Below are 23,056 nucleotides of genomic sequence, written 5' to 3'. Positions count from 1 at the left end.
AATCGCATTATTTACATTTCCCCCCCCCCCTTCCTTTGATGGCAACTGTCTTGGTTTTTTTCCCCCTTCTGTATTAATTATTCGAAGAGTGTGCGCATCAGACAGTTTAATGGCTTGTTAACACATCCCGGCAAATAATCATCTGATAATATCTTAAATGCTAATTTATTTTTTATAAAGTGATGTATAATTCATGATAAATTCGATATAAAATTATTAAATCATGAACAATGTTTAGCGAGACAGTTATTTTTGTTACTCTTCACCATACAGTTTTTTCCCTAACAACGTAACTTATCTTTGTTGCAACATTGAGGGTGTTGCTTGAGATTCAATGAAACTTTTATATTATTGACATGGAGATGAAGTGTCACCCAAAGGTGTATTATCCTTGATGCAGCTTTCATTTCAGTGGTGCTGGTTTACATTCCAAGATATTTTGATAAATTCTGTAAAATATTTTTATATCATAATATTCTTACTAAATATCTTGCCAAGAAGCCTAAATATCATGCCAATAAGGCTAAATATCATGCCAATAAGGCTAAATATCATGCTAAAAAGCCTGATATTGCACTCATTTGGTCTTGAAAAATGCATGGATGATTATAACAGAAAAATAGAAATTAATTTTGACATAGGAGTTCAAAAAATAGAGAGATCATGACAACTTATCGATCAAACCCTCTCAATATGTTCAAATACCCGCTGACAAGGGACAGAGCATTTCGGGACCAAAAAAAAGAAAGAAATCTTACTACGTCACACTGAGCATAAGACACACTAAATATAATAATCATGCAAACAATTATGTGGATAATAACATGAAAAAATTAACAAATATTATGGATAAAATCATAAAAAAAATGTATATGTATTTTTTTACACTTTGTACATCATTGAAATAATGCTGATGTCAATATTTGAGCGATAGGTTATAGTAATGTTTTGAAATACTTGATCAAGTTTAATAAATTATAATAATTTAAGGGCACCGATTTCCATTCATTTATTTATTTTTCTTTTGGGTCTGAAGAAATGAGATCTGAATAAAATCAGACTGTCCACTAAATCAGAACATTGTCGAAGGTTTGAATTATGCAAGAGAAGTTATACATATTTCAGCGGGTAAAATCTCAAACCAGTCATAAATATAATATACAGGCTGTCCTATGAATTTTAGAGATTGGAGGGATTTGAAAAAAAATAATAAATAATAATCAAAAAATTGATACACCGGAATGTGGTTTGCACCCTTGGACTTGTGAAAAATAATTTTTTTTTTACAATAAAAAAAACAGTTGAAATTCTCACTGATAGATGGCCCCACATTAACAAAATACATTAAAAATATATATAGTATGCAGCGTGCATTTGCTTTCTCTTGAGTGTAAAAACACAAATGTTTGATATGTCCACCACTATATGCAAGAAAATCCTGTGAAACATTGCGTGAGAAAACTATTTACACTTGGTCAGTGCATGCAACATAATAAACGCTTAAGCTGATCATATTTCCTCCATAAAAATACAGAAAATCAGGATTCACATCGCAAAAAAAAAAAATTATCAAAGGCAAATAAAGTTGTCAATTATCGTCAAAGGAAAGTTGCAAACCAGGGATATCGGAAGTGTTGCAGATGTGTGGGTGCTTCTCGAGCTTTGTGTAAGATATTTGGATTTCTGAATCCATTCTGAGGGTGCTCAGGCCAATGCTACGAAATACCATGAGTGCCCAAGCACACCCATCTCTGATGCTATTGTTGCCAACTATGACTAAAATCGCCAATGCCGGGAAATAGAGGGCTACTATAGCTTTAAATATAATGTAATTCACCACCAAAAAAAAGTATGGTCAAAATTATTAGAAAAATGTCCCATAAACTATTCGTTTCTGGACTGCGAGTGACAGAAATACTGCATACCTGACCCGTTGATGGAAAAGGTTGTACATAGTCGATAGCAGAAATGACATCTTTCAGCTCAGACAAAGTGGATGGACTTCAATCCTTGTCTGAGCTGAAAGATTTCATACGTTGCAAGATCCCGGTATCAACTATGACATGCTGTATGCAAGTCATGATTTTCTCACACATGATGGTTTGAAAAAGGCTGTTTTTACATTCTGAAGTAAAGCTGAATGCTTGCTGCATAATTCAGATGCTCTTCATGTTTATTTTGCTAACAATGGCAAAGAATTTTAATTGTTTTTTTTTTTAACTTGTGTCAAAAAAATCACTCTTTGGCAAGTCTAAGGGCACAAACTGCATCCCAATACGTCAATTTGTTGATGGTTTATAATCCATCCAAAATTTACGAAGCAGCTTGTATATAATCAAATAATCTTCAGAAGGAAAAAAAAGAATGAACAAAGTAGAGATGGGGCGAATATTCTACTACTGTTCAGTATTTTGCCTCCCTTCATTGAATATTCAGTTCGGCCTATCTATCAGTTCTATCTATAAATCTAAGTGTATCAAACTAATTGAAATTAGATTAATTGTAATTTTTTGCATAAATTAAAAATGTACTGATTATATTTTATTGTGTGGTGTATACCTATCCCTTTCTGTGAAAGGGGGTTACATCAGGCTGAATTTCTAGGTTCTGGAAAACACGAAACTGAACATATAATCCTACTTCAATAAGGTTGTAAGTAAGCATGAATTACACAAGTTTACTACTGAAGGATGTACCTAGACAAGATATGTACTGAGCTGCTGAAAGAGGAAAAACAGATAGTAAATTTCACGATGCACTAACTAGTTAGGAGCAAATAATGGTTGGGGCATTCTTTTAATTTGATGTAAAATTATAACAAATGTTGAAAAAAAAAATTGATTCTGTAAGTATAATATTAAAAAACAATACATCATCATTAAATTTGCTTGTCAGTATCACGGCAATAAAAATCTTTCAATTACCAAGACTCTTAAATAATAAATTGCATAATTATAAAATTCAATTTTAATCATTTGAAAAATATAACCAATAATTTTATTTTTATAATTAAAAACACACCAATTTTACTCACGTGTGATGAATTTTTGAGAAAATTGATATTTGCCAAATATTCAGTATTCGGTCAAATCGATATTCGTCCCATCTCTAGAACAAAGTACATAGACATCAACAGGACTTAGTGTTCTCTGCCCTGCATAAAAAAATTCCCATGAATGACTTTTAAAGTTGGCCTTTTGAAGGCATTGTAAAACAAACTCCCATGAAAGTGGGAGAGTACAAAACAGCAAAAAAGTCCCCGTTCCTTGAGTCCAAAAGAGGTCCATAAGATTTTTTAAAGTTTTCCTGATGCTGGACATGCTGGCATAAATTTTAAAAATTTTGTGCCAGCATCAAACTCCAATTTAGTAATTGCGATAGAAACAATTAAGGTGCCAATATAAATTTTTCCACAGCCATAGTCGGCAAAAGATATTAATAAAAGTCATGCAAAAAAAAATCACTTGCATGCAATAGAAGTTAAATAACTCTTCCCCACAAGTCTAAAGAAAACAATAAGCCCTATAAAACAAACACGCTTTTTCTTTTTAAAACTTTAAAAATTTATGAGTGAAATAAATCGAATGTCGTCATAAATTAGAACAAAAAATTTCATATGGAAAAAAGGTGATATTTGATATTTTGTTCGTTGAGCACTGCAATGACAAGGGTGATGAATGTGTGTAACAAAGATGAATTTAAAAGACGTAGGGGATGAGGCGACTTCGGACTCTGTCAGTGTAGTTCTTCCAGGCAGGACCATATTTCTCTTTACAGAGGGATTCCACGCTGAACAGTCTCAAACACAACATTATGGTGAGAAGGATCGATGGCGTGAAAGGTAGAACGTGAGAGAATCCTGGAAGAAGAAAAATTAATAAATACAAGTAGTGCAAAAGATGTGAAAAATATGTCATGAATACAACTGAATCAGCCTAGTCTCGATAATTTGAGGTAAATCTGAGGTTTCGGATAATCTGAAAGCATCTCGAATTATCCAGAAAATAAATAAAAAATAGAAAAAGAAATATGGGGAGGGGTGGTACAAGTTACCTTCACACTTATCAATAATAGAGTCCTAGCAAATAGCTAGCAATTGTGATTCAAATGTCATTCAAATGCTAGCAAATGGCAGTTCACTCAAATCCTACAAAATGCCACTCAAATGTTAGCAAATGGCTACTCAAATGTGGGGTAGGATTTGGTAGCATGATTGTTAATTGTTGCATTGACATGGGAAAACATGCAAGTCACAAAAAATCGAAAATTATAACTTTTTTGTGAATAAAGAACCCATGACAGTGGCATGGTAAAGCAAGTAAGTTGCTAAAAGAAATAACTCAGTTTCTACAGCTTTCCAAAGATGGTGTTAGCAAAGAGCATATATGGCTCCGGCACAGAGACTTTGGCTTGTCCTGTGAAATTTGATTTTTGTGACTTACATGCTTCCCTACGTCAACGCAAGAATTATTAATCCATTCAACAACATTAGAGGTTGCTACTGTTTGGAGGTGGCAGTTGCAGGAAATTTGACGGTATTTAAAAAAATTAATAAATAAAAATTATTTTTAAAGATGTATTCGAAATAGAACAATGGACATTTTCTCTACAAAAAAACACAGCCTTTTACATTACCTCATATTTCATTACTGGTAAATGAAATTCGCTTCTATGAGTTGTTTGTGAGAAATCACATTAAACTCAAGATACCTGAAAAGTTGAAATATCTACAGGACTTGAATCACTGCAACTTGAAGTGATGAACAACAAAAATTATGATATGCAGATCTTATAGAAAACTTTCACTCAGTGATGAATGAGTCACATTCATTTATGTTCAATCTAGATTTTACAGTTGGCCAATTTCCTAATTTCAAAGTCAAAACTGCAGAAATCTACATTTATATAGCAATATTTAAACTTGTCTAACAATTGTATTGTAATTTTGAAAAGTTATCTACTGCTGTACACACACATAATATTCAAATGTTTTGTGATTTGAAACCCAGTAAAGTGTGTATGAGTGTACAACATAAATGGACGACTTTACATCCATGCATGCTTTTTTTGCACACAAACAAGCTGTACAAAAACACAAAATTGACTGAGCATATCTAAGAATAAAAAGCAAGACTGGATTGGCTCACCACATGGCAATGAAGATGCAATGCTCATGATGATGACCCCAAGATAATTAGGGTGTCTGACAATACCCCACAGTCCAGACACGATCAGTCTCTTCTTCCGACTTGTAGGAATAGATTGAACATCTGCAATACAAATTAAGGGAAAACCATATTATTATTGTTATAAGAATGGCCATTATAAATGCAAATAAAGAGAGCAACAGCGTAACTATGTTACACAATCAAGCAGAGCAAAAATGGAGGAAACTATTAAAAAAACCCCATTAAATTGAAAACTTACGAGACAATGATGGACTGAAAGGATTCCGCCTGAAGCTATGCTTGATGCTACTCGATGAGAAATAAATGTAGTATCCAAGAACTAGAACAAAAAATATAAAGAGACATTAACAGCACTATTCAAGAAGAAAAAAAAACCATGAATTGAACAAACAAAAAATACCGAGATATAGGATTTCCTAGATGTAATGTCAAAAATAATTATTGGAAAGAGAAGTGATTGGTCTCCTCTGGGAATCAAACATAGACCCCTCTGCATACCGGTCAAGTGTACGCTAAACAATACACCACAGACTGCATTATTAGCGTGAAGTGTTGAGTAGGAGACATTGCAGCCTCCCTTAACTACAGAAATTTGTCCCAGTGGCTAAAAATTTATTGGGAAAATGCCACAAAACTGAAGCAATGGCTACGAAAAATGTGTTATTATAACAGAGTTCGTGTGATATTTTCATTGACATAGTAAGCAAGATTTATCAAAATTTTTCACTAATAGAATCAGCCTAGACTGCAAACTGCTGAAGTTAAAGCTGAGGTGCCGTTATAATGTGAATGAGATGACAGGTTAATGATTATTTACAAGACAAACAACAAAATGACTACACAGGAGGATCCAAATGTGGTCAGCACATCAAAGAGACGTGTAATGAAGCAGCAATATGGTCCCATCTGGTTTATGTGGGCAGAATAACGAAAACCAATTCATTACTGCTACTCTCCAAGAACTAGAGTAATAATAGTTATAGATGGGCCTTAAAAGTCAATCGATTTGTGAGTGAGTTATGATTCCACCTCAAAAATCCTATACTTGATCACTGTCACTTTGCACCTCACTAGTTCTGGTCCCGAGTTAGAAATTATCCACAGAAAAAAATACCTGAAAGTATAGTGAAACCTTGATCACCCAGGAAGCAGATCAACCAGGCGTATGAAAATTTCAACCCAAGAAAGGGTGAAAGAGAACAGAATATGCTATAATGTTCAACGAAGGGTAATATTATTTGGTAATCAGATCATTGATAATTGTTGTCGCACCACGGTCACTTTCTGCACACGAGAGCTAATTATATATAGACTGGGACCTACATTTTATTGCCGATTCCGAATGGCAGGCTTGTTTTTTATACTCATCGAGAGGTTGGTGCGCTAATCCTTTGATGGGGAACTCCCTGCGGTCATGTCGCCGTTTTTGTTATACCCCTGCGTCGGGAACGTTTTCTGACAAGGACGAACTGGATATCAAACTCGCGACGCCACTAAACATCCTTTGGTACTTTAGGCGAGTATCTTATCGACCTGGGCTACCACACCCTTTGGTAATCAGAAGGTGTTATCATTGAAAAGCTATGGCAAATTGGATCATTCAAACTTGTGTTCTAGGTAAACAGCCTTTTTTTTTAAATGAGGAAATACCAAGAAGCAGAAAACCATGATTATATATAGTGTCTACAAAGATAATTTTGTTGTTTTACTTGCATTCAGGACCTTCGGCTTGAAATATCGGAAATTTACGATCCCTATGTATAGGACCAAAAATATTTCATGATTGAAAAGGCAAAATATGAGGGGTCCATAAACCGGCCCCACTTGTAGTAGTAGAAACCAGCCCAGATTTGTACGGTAACTGTGAAATCGTAATATGAATAAGGTTTTGTGTATTTTTGCTTTCTTTAATTCAAATTGTATTGTTTTATATTGAATAACATGTGATAAAAACGAATATTAATTTTAAACTAACAAAATGCATAAATATAATTTTTTTCAAACTTTTCTGCCGGGATTATTGTCACAGTATAACAGATTTTTTTTTATTACTGGTGGTGGTTTTCAGTTATCCGTGATTCTCTTCCCTACCGTTACCCTGGATAATCGAGGTTTACTGTGAACCTTCTTAAATTTATCTTAATGAAATCGCCTATATTTGCATATGAAAAACTGAATTTAAATTTCTCCCCCACACGGGCATATTGTATAATGATGCACAAGTCTTGAAAAATTAAATATTGAGCACAAGTGCTATCTTTACGCCACTCACCGTAAAGAAACACTACACCAGCAGCACACCAGTTAGGCATATGACTGACTTTGGTGGGCCAGTTCAAATGATATGCAGTCTGAAGAGCAAATGAGCATGGAATAACACACCCGATGGCTACGATAAATCCATAACCAACACCATCATTCGTGTAGGTCGCCGAACTCAGCATCACTTCCTAAGGAACAGTAATCAAACAAATACTATCAAGCACAGGAACATGAAACAACTAAAAAATACATGTTGGCATCTAAAATTTTTGTTGTGTAGTTACTAAATTGCAGGCAGAGAGCAGCATAAAATGTTTGAAATTTATAGCATCATATATAACAACACGATAGAGGGTCACTAAGGCATAGTGTCCTGAAAAAATCAATAAAAGCATTATTTTGGATGTTTTTCTTTTAAAAATATTTTTAGGTGCCTAAAAATTGTTTCTAACGTCTAGATTATTTTTGGGATTTGTCCAGCCCTGATATAAAAGTATTTTTTATATACTTTTTTATATACCCAACCATGCAAAATGAGAATCAGGGAAATTTTCACATGTATCTAAATTCTTTACAAAAACCTCACACAAATGTAAAATGAATTTCTGAAAAACGAAATAGGGATTTTTCATAAATAAAAATTAAATAAATCATAGGGTTTTTTTCCCCATTTGGAAAAACATGACACCGTGCTAACCATCACCAATTTGTGCTTTATTACCACACTCAAATCAAAACCACCGCAACAAGAAATAGCCATCACGCCCAAAAACGGAACACACTTATGCATGCTTATACACGTGGCCGAAATCAATCCCCCGGACTTTCGTAGGTTTTAATGACATTTTTTTCACTGTCAGTAGCATACACACTGAAAATGCTGTATTATCCTCAGGTTTCAATTTAATCACACATTAAATATTTTACAAGCAGAAAGTCTACTTTACTCGCCTTGGTGACCTGGAATTTGTCAAGCCTTGTTCAGTCATTCTATCAATTGGCGGAACTGATGATTGCTGTTTGGGGAATATTTTCTTTTACAATCTACACGTCACATCATTTGGATGGGGGGGGGGGGGTAGAGAAACAAGGGACAACCGCAACAACTTTCCCCCAAAAAGTATGGTTTTTTTAAAAAACAGTGGAAGTTCATGAGATATGAACTTTTTGGGAGATAGGAAACAGAAAAGAGCTGTATTTTGCACAGGGGCCAAAACTAGGATGTTTTGGGGGGGGGGGGGAAGAAGCAAACATTATTTTGCCACCTGGACCAATGTATAATTCAATGATTATAACAGCATAGCTGCCAACTTTAGAGAATTAAGGAGGTTTTACATGCTGATCTAAATTCCATACAGAAATACAGTAGGTTAAATTATCATTACTACTCTCAAATCCAATCTCCTCAACAAAAAAATTGCTATTGGGTCCAAAACAAGGCATACCGATGCAACAGGACACATGGTCAAAGCAGACACAAGTCATCCTGTTAATTTTAGATGTCGATCAAATTGAGGCTGGTTGTTTAGCACAAATTTCATCTCTCCCCCACTCCCAAAATGAAATAGTTTCGTCTCTCACTACTTTAGTTCCGATCACCCCTGACACTACTCTAGCTTTGACCCTGCTTTAAAAAATACAGTTTTTTTCAGTTTCTGCTACTAATGCAAACACTTGCATAAGATGCACAAAATAAATTTTCAATTATAAAACATTTGATTAAAAAATATGTACATGAAAAATCATAATGAAAAAATATATGAACCTCTCTGATAAAATAATCCAGGACAAAGAGCATATGCATTGATGCTGTCATGACCAACGAAATCAGCCATCCTTTCATTAGGTATGATTTTACAAATATGCTGAGATCCAAAAGTACCTAACAAATCAATAAAGATTAATATACAAGCATATTTTAAATACATTCTTTCACCATTTTCAACCCATACACAACACACTACTGTCAGCTTTCCACATAATATTGAAGTACAGAACTCGAGTGCAAAACTTTGAAGGGGTGATAGAACATATCTAAACAAGCAATGTTTGTCTTAGGGGTCATTCAAGTATTATGTCAGCATCGAGGGGGGGTTTCGGATTTGCTGATTTTTGATGACGGGGGGGGGGGGGGGGGTGTCGAAGGTTGTTTATGTCATCAACCACCCCTTTTTGAAAAAAATATGACATATTCTAAGCTGCTGACGGGGGGGGGGGGGGGGGGGGGGTCAAAAATGGCTGAAAATCTGCTTACGTAATACTTGAATGGCCCCTTACAATGCATGATTGCAATGCAAGGGGTGCATTATTAGGTGACATTCATTGAACACATGAAGTGCTGGTTGTGCAATTATTTCACCCACTTACTATTGTTTCTATCACAGAGTGCAGAAGGGACAGCTGGTCTCAGGAATCAGGAAAAGGCGGAGATGCATTTCATACGTCATGCTGTGAACGGGAAGACCTTGGAAGCCCCAAACACTTAATGAGTGTGAAGTTTTTGAAGAGTGTTTTCTCAACAAGACATGTATCAGATCGGAAAACCTTTCAGCATTTTGACTGGCTTCTTGTCATATACTCACATTCCCAGTACATCTTGTATCTTGCACACAGCTAACAAGGGAGTTGTTTTGCACAGTCACTGGTACTTTTCTTGAAAGATTTAACCAATCTGGCACACAACGCATCAGAAATACTCTCATTGCTGTCTTTGAGCTTCCAGAACATTCAGGCCTGCACCAGTTTTTCAACATTTTTCAGCCTGCATTCACGAAATACTTGATACCTTTTCCTTCTTTCCGAAACTAGCCTTCCTTTCTGTAATTCATGATAGAAAAATGATTGGTGTAATTTTTTTTACCCAGTGTTTTATAAATTCAATCACAGCACCAGCTCACTGCTTTGTTGTGACTATGCATTGCAAGAGGAAAATGGTTTATTTAGATGTTAGTGTTCCTAAACACCTTGAAGTTTTGCCTCGCACTGCTGCATGCATGCATGATCAACAAGTACTGAAACAGTGACATTATTAATTTTCACATGTTTGATTACTTTTGTTTTTTGGTTCAAGTTTCGATCAAGTCTCTTTCAACATTAATAATTGGACCCGTTTCAGGGAGTTCAATATAACAAGTAATACTAACCAATCCAATCAATCCAAAGTGAATGAACGTAGTTTTCACATCTTCTCCAAAACAAAAAATGGGATTTATTTCATGGCCATTGAAAAAACCACTCAGAATACCTATGACAGAAACAAATTGGTTTATTGCGGAATATTTAACGATTTATCAAAAATCTAGGTTTTTTATAGTCTTAATATCTGAAAACTGGTAAATAAAAAATTGCAATTGAGAGTTTATTCAAAACAGCTAAAAAAATTCATCTGTGTCATCCGTCAGAAGATCTCAGGGTAGTGTGAGAAGCACAATAAGTGTATGAATTGAAAATAATATTTCTCACCTGATCGCTTGTTGGCTTTCATATCTTCCTCCGTAGCGGTTTTCATGCATAGTCCAACTAAATGCATTACGAATGACCACAGCACACAATATATCAGAGAGCTGACCGTTATGCCTTTTATCTTATCGTATCCCCAGTTAAGATGCAGACCATAATAAAAGCTTCCACCAAATGTTGCCAGACAAAGCAGCAAAATAAAAACACCTATAAAATTGAAAAAAAAAAATCAAGTTATTCACATCTCAATACCTGAGGATATATACAGTGGAAATTTGATAATTCAACACACCAAGAGTAACAATAAACATGTTGACTGAAGCAGATGCCAGGTTAGCGAGGATTCATTTGATCTCAACCTCGCAATTTTTAAATACCAATTATGCCATACACCTGTATAACAATATATATATTCTATGATAAGTTTCCAAATAATCTTGGATTACAGTGAAAAAAACATAAGTGTATCGAAATATTTATTACGAATAAGCAGTGTAATTGCCAAAAATTAGGTAAACTTTCATTTTTTGAATTAAAAAAATTTCAGTCCAGTTTATTCAACCATCTCTCGCTCAAATTCAGATGTGACTTTCTAGTTCCCATGGGTCAAGTTTTCAGGATCCAAAAAGTGGAAAGTGACCTTCCCCCCACCCCTTAAGTATAAGTAAGTTTTTGACCAACAAACAACAAAAAACACTGAAATGAAGCAAAAATTTATTAATTAGGCATCTCATGGGCAATTTCGAAAAATTTGTTGTGATAACACAGTACGAATTGTAGTCAACTTAAGCTAGGTTTAGCAATCACATATCAAATTAGAAGAGTTTCTTCCCCTATTGAATTTAGTACTATGCCAACCATAAGAATAATAAATGTTGAGTTATTAATGTTTGACTATACCTGCAACATTTGTTTTAATTTGGTACCTAAGCAATTCACTAATAGCAGAGCATTCATTGTCCGATATAATGACAAGCCTATGTCAGTAAAACAAAATTTCAAGATTATTGAATATACATCAATTTAACAGTCCAAACGTTTAATAAATTATATTCAAATACAAACATTCCCCCAAAGCAGAATGTTTTGCATCGTCCTGCAACAAGCACTCAGATGACTGAAAATGTTTCTGTGGTAAAAATTAAGTGAATAAATTACTGTTCATAATTAATATTTATAATTATTACAGTTAATGAATTATTTATTAATAGTGAACAGTAGTAGGAAAAATTCCCAAATAGTGTGTTTCTACATCAAGGCCACCTCAAGAGTCCCTGGGAAATGTGATTTTTCCGAGCCCCCCCCCCCCTGGAAATGCCTGCCTGCTAGTTTACGTGCATGATTCTGAAAATTTTAATAACATTTCATTTTCATGAGGTGTCCAAGTTAGACCATGCATTAAGACAGCATTGTTTAACATGGAAGAGTTCATTTTCTTTTTTTTCTTGGAATTCATCCAGAGCCTGTTCTCCAGCAGCAGCAGCACTCACTGTTCTATAATGAAGGTTGCAATTTTCGGTACATTCTGTTTTGAGTGGGGAAGCACACATTCAACCAACATAGACACACAATTTGGTCATGATTTGCTTTGAAGATGCATCAAATACTTAATTTACTGACATTGTCTGATGAATTACTATGCTCTTGCTGCTCAAACTGAATAACGCCTTTTGAAGAAACACTCAAAAGCGTGCTTCTGCTTATTTGCACTTATCTCTTTGCCCTCATTAACATGCTCATTTTCTTAGGAAAGAGAATTTCAAACTTTAACAAATAATTTCATCAACACCAAAGAAATAGTTATCACTGAGAAAACCGATGTTGGTTAACAGAGAGAGATAAATAAGGGTCAGATAAGCATGTTCTATTTTATTGTCTTAGAACAGTGTTTCTCAACCTTTCTGAACCCAAGGACAAGTAAAATGTCTGAAACAATGCGACAAACCACTTGCATCCTGTATCATGGGACATTTCTGTATTTTTAGTGGTTCTGAATTTCTTTTTATACATTTGTCCCATTTTTTGGCACGCACGAACACAATATGATGTTTATTAAAATTCATAATGTTCACTAAAAATAAACAGCATTTTTAAATGTTAATAAACTGATAATTTTGAGTATAAATACAAAAATTCATCTCACATTGTCAAGCTAAGTGGTTTTCCCTCAATTTTTGATCAATTTTAACTGCAATTGGGGATTTCGCTGACTTATGCAGATGTGCCAACTTTTGAAATCCAAAAATCCGGAGATTCTCCCGAGGGGGTACCCCCCCCCCGACACTCATACACTCGATCAAAAAAAAATTTCGAAAAAACTTTTTTTTTTTTAATAAATTAAGAAAAAGTTACATTCTTCCCCCCCCCCCAAGGCAGGTTCAGCATTGCCCCTGAGAGGAATTTAATTGCATGTCAGTCTTTCCATGCAGAATAAAGAAATCACATCTACATAATGTTCATAAAGTATAAGTGTTTCCTTTCGTGGATGCTATCAGTGATTGATAATCTTGGCTATATGAATTCTTAAAAGCTTTATATTTAGCTGGTTTACCGCACGGCTGTTAATGGAATACAATAACGATTGTACAGGAATTTCGGCAACCAAGGTCATTCCCCTGATAAATGATTGGCGATAAATGCTACAAAAACGAAGTGGTGTCTTTGCCAGTTGCTTAAATGCGGTCACAGAGACTTTTTTATGGCTGTGCTCGTGTGGATGGAAATGACTATGGCTGTTCTCCCTAACGACGACTGTAATTATTGATGCCATGACAACGTGAAAGCTCGCGTAAAATCTAATTTTCTGCTAAAATCCGGAGAAATTTTAACAAATCTGGAAAGTGGGAGGAAGGATGAAAAATCCAGTCTCCTGCCTGAATCGGGAGAGTTGGCAGGTCTGCTTATGGCAACCCTTCTAAAGACAATTGGGAAACATCCCGTATTATACAGTAATCGGGTCATTTGAATGTCCCCCCCCCCCATCAAATTTTTGTTCACTGTGATTTGTAACAACCTTTTATTTCCCCACCCTTTACTCCTTTTTACAGTAGTTAGCAAATTTGTAGTAAATTGCATTTTCGGGCTGCAAATTAATTATATCCTGTATTCTGGATCGCAATTTCCCGTATTTTCCTTGATGAGGTACAATGAACTTAAGTATGAAGGTATAAATTTTTATTTGTGAATACATATGGATAATAACAATGACAATTGATTAATTTTCCATCCAGTTAGAATTGAATTATCACGTCTGCCTGCGGAGCACCTATGCCATCGTCACGAACCACAGGTTGAGAAATGCTGTCCTAGAAGCATTTCGAGCATCTAGCTACTGAAGTGCTAGATAGGGAATTTCTATGAATGTGAAGAGCTTCCCAAAAATCTAGGTTGGGATGTGGGGAGTACTTTCAAATGATTTGAGTTTAAAATTTAAGAATTTCATCACAAAAAATGTATCTATTTTATTTGGTAACGAATCTGGAGGAAAATATGTTCATTTATGAAATAAAATATGATTAAGATAAAATAATAAACCTTACCATTCAAGCGATATATATTGATAGTTTCTTTGGAGCCATATGAAAATCCTTTGACTTTCTTCCCAATTGGTATCTTTGACAGTGCAAAAAGGGTCAAGTGCAGAGCCATACAAGCAGGTAGAGGATATTTTATGCTGTTGGCAAAGGTACTCCAATCTGAATAGTAAGGAGGACGTTCCAGGAGGTTGCATATTTTCTGCAACATAATGAAAGATATAAAAAAATTTATGAGCTAAACTTAGATATAACGGCACTAAGCATTTTCAATGCATTACAATGTGACACTAGGGTTCCCCTAATTAAAAAACAGAGAAATTATTTCTTATATAAAGCCTTGAATTCTATGCCCTAATTCAAATGGGCAATTCTATGCCGATTCAAAATAAAAATAGATATTGTACCGATGTAAATATTAAGCATTAAATTTCTTTACTTTTCGTATTAAAATTTTGAGTTTGCTGGTTTTTTTACCAAAACTCATTAAATCCGTGAAAGAATAAAAATGTATAAATTATTAACCAGCATCATGAAAGTTAGAAACATATCATAATAAATGCATCCTCCAATTGCGCAAGAAACAATCTTGTCACTCTGGTTTATGTTTTTCATTCAGTTGATGCTGAATGGCCCGTTGGTAGTATAAGTGCATCGAATGAATTGAGAAACACTGCACCATATGCGATACTGAACCGCCACCACGAATTTACTTATAAAAGAGATGGGAGCAGTGTTATCCGAAAAAATACTTTTGAAGCGTAATTTCACTCCTTTCCAAAACTTTTGCAAAAAAAAAAACAACACATTTTTTTTTTATCAGTGAGGCCGACTTAACAAAAAAAATTACCTAAACTCAAAGGAGTGTTTCCACTCCGCAAAATTTGGAGTAAAAACTTGAAGTTTGATACATGCATGTATCTAACCCTTATTGGCAAACACTGGGTGGGAGAGCCCTTATGAATAAAATAGAATCTTTTCTCTACAAGAAAAACATCATTCTATGAAGTTAATTCAGGCTCAACAAACTTTCATGTTACATGAACAGATTTTCTGTGTTCACATTTGTTGCTTGTTAAGTTTATTTCTTACGTTGAAAAATATGCATTCTTAATGATTAACAAGATTTGTTTCAATTAGTATAGTCAGGCAGTTCATTTAAATTAAAAAAATATGATTTAAATCAAATTAATCAGATTCCCTCTTACTGGGAAAAAATGAGTCTGGCTCACACTTAGCTTAACAATTTACAAAAAGAAAAAAAAAACTTTCTATGGGGGAAAAAACTGAAGTCCTGATAACTACAAACACATTTTTTATGTTATGATATTAGCCTGTTCCGTACTTAGCAAAAGTGATAACAATAACCAAATGATAACATTATCTGTGATTCTGATAAGCAGCATCTACTGAACTTTATAAAGAAACTATTACTCTTCCCTCCCTCTGAATTTGCTAATGTATCAAGGAGGGGAAAAACAATTTGAAAATTAAATGAATCATCAAAAATCACCTTCGTGCAACCGAAGCTGAAGAACAAAATGATCAAGGGAAGCAACAAAATCTTCATTGCAACCCATGTAAAGGCCAGGTACGAAAACTGATGAGCAGCTACAACGCCACCTTCTTCATCATCTTCCTCTTCTTCTTCCTCCTCCTCCTCATCATCCTCTTCTTCATCATCAGAGAAGGCCTTTGTTCTACTTCTTGTGCTCATTCTTTTCAGAAGCACCACAGGTTCAGGTGTCCTCGTGGCAGACTGAAGAAAAAATTCCAGTTCAATATTACACATTAAAAAAACACAATTTCTTAAACATGAAATAAATGAATACTCGTTGTGAAAATCAAATTTTAGATTGATTAAAAAAGTTCCTTGCAAAACTTAATCAGCAATGAGAAATGCAAATATGGATTTTATTAACTCACATCTTTAATTACTTAGGCGACAGCACATAAGGAATGTAAATCAGAGGAGGGGTGCAAGCATAAATTGCAACTAAAAAAATTAACTATACTCTGTACGTGATGAAATATGCACCGAAATGGAAGGTATGAGAGAGACTAATCACTTGCATCAGGGCTGGATAAATCCCCGGCACCTAAGCCACGGCAACTAAGAAATTGATATTGGTGCCTAAAATTTTCTATGTATGGCTACTAAATTAAAATCTGAGGACAATACAAAATTTTCGGAATTTAATTACAGGATTTATATCAGAGTATCTAACAATAACAAAGCCGGTCACTTTGTCCTCGAAAAGTCAAAAGAAATACTATTTCTGATCTTCTTTTCGTAGAAAAAAAAATGTATGGCAGCTAAAAAATTGGTTTGGTGCCTAATACTTTTGTCAAGCCGTGACTTATATCCATGGCAACAAAAACCTCAATCCAGGAGTTCTTAATCTATGGGTCACAACCCAAACTTTATTCACAAGGATTTCGAGACGGGTTGTACAATTTCACTCACAGCTAGGAACTCGAGCTATGGGCCACGGCTCAAACTTGATTTGCAAGGGCTTCCTAGAAGAGTCGTACAAATCCACTTACTGTCTTTTACAAAGGCACTTACTGCATCACTGGTTTCACTGATTTCAAAGAACACAGTCCCGTAGATAGCAAAGAAGATCTTGTTGTTGATTTGGGGTCATGGCTGAAAAGGTTAAGAACCCCTGTAAGACATGTAAATCTATCTGCAGACAAATCTTTCTGAACTCATTGCAGAATAATTGTGTGATCACATGATGATTATAATCATGACATGAACATAATTGCTAATTCCCAGACTTGATAAATCTTTAGTTTGTCATGTGATGAAATATTTCGCTGCCAAAGGAAACATGTCATGCAACTTGAGGGGAAAATAGTAATTCTTTTTGGAGATTGCATACAGTGACTATGTGACCCGTTTTCCGAGCATTACTGCATTTTACCGTAATTTTGGCCACCCGACTTTAGAGCTTTTTGGCCACCCAACTTTAGAGCTTTTTTGCCAGCTGAAATTGCCTCTAAAAGTCACTTTATTTTATCTCCATGAAGATCAGTAACTGGTTCTGAAAGTGAACTTTTGAGCACAGCTAGACAAATCAAAAAATAAACTTGGGCGTAAGCCAAATTTTTCTGGAGCCAGGCATAATTTTTTTTTAGAACAATGACCAAATTAATTTTTTTGGGCTTTTCTGGGACTAGGTGACTCTCATGTTGGCGGATATAGTTATGTAAATTACAAAAATTTTATTTCGACCCCAGACTTCCATTTAAGTACCAATGCTGATATTTTTAGTTGCCATGATGACCTGGCATTTGTCCAGCCCTGCTTTTAAGACAGTTCAAAATCACGAGAAAATAAGAAAATTGCTTGTCAGACCCGAATTAGTTTTATTCAAAAACAAAAATTACTACTAGAACAACACATTTTCTAAGTGGCACCAGCAAGTAGACAACAATTTCGATCTCAACCACAGAAAGAATGAAGAGGCTTATATGTGAAAGAGTGAGTCCACTTTAGGATTGATAGACCCTACACTGTTTTGCACCTCAGCCTGACAACTACAATGGAGTATATGCAACATACCCAAAGGAAAATTCTGTGGCTTTTCCTCCACTTATTTGGCTACATTGGCAATTTAACACTCGTTATTTGGCAGAATGGCTTATTTTCTTTCAAAATGAAACATCTATCCAAGTTTTGGTGCAATGCCAATCGCCAATAGAAACCCCAGTTATTTCAGCTCCTGTTTTTTTAGAACTTGGATGACTGTTTTCGGGAAAAGAAACAGACTCACATTTGGGTTTGTTTGAAAACCAGAGAAGATCATCTTCAGTCGACTGCACGATCATAGATATCTGCTGGGCTTTCACAATGGTAAGCCGGACAAGCGACCATGATTTTCGAGATGAAACAGAGCATGGAAAGAACCGAAAACTGATTCATGGAAAAATCTCTGAACTTTCCTTCTTGTTTCATGAGTTTTTCATGATAGCAGACATCCAGTACAAGCTACCAGATTATCTCAGGCATCTTAAAAAATTAAAAAATTATAATGAAAGTGTTCAACCCCTTAAAAAAAACCTAAATCAATGGTTGGGCCTATCTCACCGGTGTTTTATCGAAGCAATAGATGCCTTTGTTGTGTATGGCAGACACATCCTTTATACCAAGGAAAGCACTCTCTGCTATCGATGATCGAATATCTGAATTAATCCCAGCCTGGTTCCGAAACAAAAAAGAAAAAAAAAACAATCAAATCCTTTTTGCCATATCTTAACTACCCCAAAACGAGTAGAAAAGTAACACAAAATACCTTTTTTTGAATGAATAAAATAAAATATTGACCAAGCAGACCAAAACATATAATGACTAAAACATATCAAAATGAAAAAATGAGTTAAAAATACTCATAATCACCCTCGTAAGTTGCAAGGCTGCGATTCTCGCAGAAGATCTCTGAACCGCAGAGGCAGTGCTCTGAACATCCTTTTCAGTAGCTTCAGAATAAGTTATTTTCTGAGTAGTGCTGTTGGTTGTAACCGTAGAGACAGATTTCGAGATAGATGATCGCGACAACTCTTCCCCTCTTTTGAAGGTCTTTTCTTCGCTCTTCGAAACAGAATTGCTGTTCTTCTCCCGTTTATTGGCTGGCTTTTTCTCCGGTTTCGGAGTACTAGCTTTCCTGGAAGGCGAACGAGACGTTTTTCTGGAGGGAGATCTAGACCGGGATGAACGTGCGGCTCTGCTAGCAGATGTGCTTCTTGAGCGATTACGGGTAGATCTGCGGACACTACTTGAAGGCTTGGTAAGCTAAAAAATATATAACTACATCAGGAAAAATCATAACAAAATTTTTACAAAAAATGCTGCACCAGTAGCTTCTACTTTTGCCCTCCAATGGTCTGTTCCAGCGCTACTTGGGGGAGGGTGGAGGACAAATCACAAACTTTGGGAAACCACTGATCTGAAGCAACGTACATAACAAAATTTTGCGGGAAATATTATACTTTACCTTGAGGTCAGAAACTTTCACAGATGTCACAGAACCATCTTCAAACTGGACCTTGCACTGTTGACCAGACAAACTCAATACCGTTGCTGGATAATAAACACTACTGCCGGACCATTTTGCTTCGACCTTTTCACCCTTTTTAACTTCGACTTTAGCCAAGGGAGGCATCATGGGAAGACGTCTACACTGACAGACTACAAAATGTTAAAAGTTGTTAGTTATATGGCATTTCAATTATTGAAACTGTTCAATCAATAATAGTTATACAACAGGGTTTACAAAATAAAAAATCTAGGTGCCAACCAAATATTTGAGGAGTCAATCATATCTCTTTTGCTCGAGATAGTTCAAACACAGAAAATTTTTGGCATCAATATCAATTTTCTAGTCGTCGTGGTGACCTTGTGGCTGGGATTTGTCAATCCTGATTATACGGGTATCTCTCGCTTTACGTAATCTCACTTCACTTCACAGATTTTCGATATAATAAGACTTTGAAAAATCAATGTAAGGAAAAACATAACCTACAAAATTTGGCCTGGAGTTTGATTTTAACTCTGAAAATTGAAATACAAATTAAACATTCAACATGATTGATCCTGTTGTAATGACAAAATTTGTCATATTTGAGGATCAACTGCAGAAGGAAAAAACAAATAAAAAGCTTAAATCCAGCTCATCAGAGCTCACCAACAAACATCTTTTAGTAACACATTGATCATGAAATCGGAATTTTAAGATGACAGAAATGATTGTGATATTTACGAGGATATTCGGAATTCGTGGTTTTCTACAATATTTTTTTAAGGACAAACAATATTGCTTTTCATCCGAATCTTGACCCTTTCATTAAAAAATTATCGGCTGTCATCACGATCTCTTCAGGATATAACGGTCCAAGCTCATCCAAACCAATCTATCGATTAAGAACAGTCAAAATTATTAAATTCATTCTGTATGTAAATATAATCGATTCATCCATAAAAATTTATTTCGCTGCAAGAATTAAGTATATTTTCTGTATTCTTCTGTAAAGAAACTCCCCTAACTATTCCTATCTCACCCATATTAAGTTCAAGTCACTTAACGCCATTTAGTCGTATAAGATTATTTTGCCGAACCAATTAATCACATAAAGCAGGGGGACACCTGTACAGTAAAACTTCGGATTATGAGCAAACTCGTTCAGAAATGTTTTGCAAAACGAGCGAAAATTTCAAAGAGCATATAAAGTCATGGAATTGAGTGGGAAAGGTGGGAAATTTTTGAGAGTTTTCAAACTGTTTGGCAAGTTAGAAAAATATTTTTGAAATAAAATATGCAACAGACACTAGCGAGACAAAAGATTCGTCTGTAAAAGAGTGGGGACAGTGTTCATGCATAACAAATATTTTCACTGCTTTTTTCTAACTTATAAGTGGATCTAATTGCACACATTTGACTATGTAGTATAATATTTGTTATGTGTATTACTGCCAATTCATGGCAGCATTACACAGTAACAAACTTCACGTTAGGTTCACAACAATTGCACAGAGGAATGTGGACGAGGTGCATGTGTGGTTAGTAGTACAGTCAAATCCCATTATAATGAATGCCAAGAGACCGAAAAAATCACTTCGCTATAATGAAATTTTGTTATAAAGGAATTCCATTGTTCCTATGTAAACTTATCTGGGGGATTAGAAAAGTGTTCGTTACTACAAAATTTTCGCTATAACGGTATTAGTTAAAACGGGATTCAACTGTAGTAGTAATGCACATGCACATTGTGTCACTTCTGCCTATAGCCTTTGACCATACATCTAAAAATCTACATAAGATGGACGGAAACAAAATTACTATGCATCCAGCCATAACTATACATCGCCAACATTCTTTTCGAATGTCAAAGTAAGTCATTCGGAATGACCATCTCATACAGCATAACGCCTCTATCATAATTCTGTGAAACTAAAAGAATGTTCCAAATATATGTGAATGGCAAGATTTTTTTGACATCATAACCAATTTGCCGCCATTTGCTAGAGTTACTGGTGGAATAATGGGAACATCAAATAACATTTGAAAATGTGCCAGAGAGGCGGGTTTAGGAAGACTGTAAGGGTATGTGGAATATTGGAAACTAGTTTGAGTTCCGTATTCGAACAGAAGTAGCTTGATTGGTCATTCCCGGATTCGAACCCAGGTAACAGGACGAGAGTCAGATATCTTAATCACTCGACTACACAGCATGTCTGAAAACTGGGTTTAGGAAGATTGCTTTGGTGGAGTCAAGCCAAAACTTAGCAATAAAAAAGGTATACCACAGCAATTCTCCAACTTTTGTCACCCGCAGCTTCCTCGTCTAATTTATAATTCAACTGCAGTTCCCAGAATATCCTGGTAAATATTTCCCCATATAAAAGAACCAGTTCAAACATAATTAGGCACACAAATCAATATCTACAGTTCGCTGCAAAGCACACTGAGAAATACTAGTTTACTGTACATGCCTATTGGTAATTAACAGGCAATTAATCGTTACATAGGATTCTCGCTGCATTCTAAATTGAAGGTAAACTCATAAGTATGGAAGAACTCGAATTAAATATCCGCAACATTCCTACACAGTATAAACGTATTATCATTAAACGTGTCAAACATTTTGTCTTTGTGATCGAAAGATGCTCGATCACACATTATTGCGTTAAAGACAAAACTACAGCAATAATCTATATCATCCATGTATTATTAATCAATGCGACCAAGTAACCTCCAATACAAAACAATTACATCATGTCAAACATCTTAACCCATTACACAACACAGCTTATGCAACATGAATAAAATTGTCTTTTACTAACTGAATATACATGTCATTTTACATATTAATGTTATTATACGGCACATAGATTACATTTTAATGTGAATTTAAATGTCACGTGAGGGAGGTGATTAACTTTTCGAGCTATAGATAGATTATCAACGTTGACTTCAATTGGCGGTTTGGCGCCATTATTCAATCGCGCCCATCATAGATAGAAATCATAGTTTAATGAGTAATTTATCATTGTCAACGAATATAAATTACATATTAGATGACAACAGTTAATTGATAAATGATATGAAAAATTTATAATAGATGCTTTATTTGATTAGATATTGAAACGGTGATGTCCGTTCGTTAGTACTAACCGGAGATGTTTTCGATATTTAACACTGATTATATAACATGGAAAATTAAAAATCCCGGGGGATATATTTCATTGAATGGTTCAATGAAAGATTGGATTAATGAAAATTCATTGAAACAAAAAAAAAAAAAAATCGAATATGTAATTGTCGGGGGAAAAAAAACTTACTATGTGTGTTTGCAATCAAAAGCACGCCGAAAAACTCAACGGACGCTCAAAATGTGGCGGCGCGAAGAGCCCTGATTGGTCGGTCCCGCCGTATCTGTCATTTGATTGGCCGATCGGCCCGGATGAATCTCATTTTTGAAGAAGAAGAATCGTTTGTTGGGGGTCGGCGTAATTTTAGACCTTTTTTTTTCTCTGACGAGCGTCACATGTCAACCACGTTCGGGAGAATAGGGAGGAAGGGAATAAAACTGACAATTAATTAATTAAGG

At 35.1% G+C, this 23,056-nt stretch overlaps 1 protein-coding gene across 2 annotated transcripts; it reads right to left on the bottom strand.

Moving 5' to 3' along the window:
* Nucleotides 1-20: 20 nt before the first annotated feature.
* On the bottom strand, nucleotides 21-22,922 carry LBR (lamin B receptor). 2 transcript variants are annotated; one of them, XM_089254779.1, is made up of 12 exons: nucleotides 22,788-22,922; nucleotides 19,444-19,637; nucleotides 18,849-19,241; nucleotides 15,957-16,202; nucleotides 14,450-14,645; nucleotides 10,914-11,117; nucleotides 10,595-10,695; nucleotides 9,217-9,333; nucleotides 7,462-7,639; nucleotides 5,428-5,508; nucleotides 5,148-5,270; nucleotides 21-3,859 (listed from the first exon to the last, which is right to left on the bottom strand). In XM_089254779.1, the coding sequence occupies exons 2-12, from the start codon at nucleotides 19,612-19,614 to the stop codon at nucleotides 3,699-3,701; spliced, it is 1,971 nt and encodes a 656-aa protein (XP_089110905.1). In that variant the 5' UTR covers nucleotides 19,615-19,637; nucleotides 22,788-22,922; the 3' UTR covers nucleotides 21-3,698. The 2 variants fall into 2 exon arrangements, with proteins under 2 accessions (XP_089110905.1, XP_089110906.1); XM_089254780.1 differs by having other exon boundaries at nucleotides 22,621-22,794.
* Between the last annotated feature and the right edge of the window lie 134 nt (nucleotides 22,923-23,056).

Source organism: Pholcus phalangioides, unplaced genomic scaffold (genome assembly GCF_987345545.1).
Source record: "Pholcus phalangioides strain wild (caught in Gottingen) unplaced genomic scaffold, Ppha-v1.0 ptg000042l_1, whole genome shotgun sequence".
In the NCBI taxonomy this organism is placed as follows: domain Eukaryota; kingdom Metazoa; phylum Arthropoda; class Arachnida; order Araneae; family Pholcidae; genus Pholcus; species Pholcus phalangioides.
Note: the sequence above shows the minus strand (reverse complement) of the source record. Positions and strands in the feature narration are given on the sequence as shown.

Excerpts from the sequence above, each read along its gene's own strand:
- LBR (XM_089254779.1), bottom strand. The coding sequence starts at position 19,614 with ATGATGCCTCCCTTGGCTAAAGTCGAAGTTAAAAAGGGTGAAAAGGTC. Across the intron at positions 14,646-15,956 it reads TCAGCTTCGGTTGCACGAAG|AAAATATGCAACCTCCTGGA; the intron begins GTGATTTTTGAT and ends ATTATGTTGCAG. Across the intron at positions 5,271-5,427 it reads TTTCAGTCCATCATTGTCTC|ATGTTCAATCTATTCCTACA; the intron begins GTAAGTTTTCAA and ends TTTGTATTGCAG.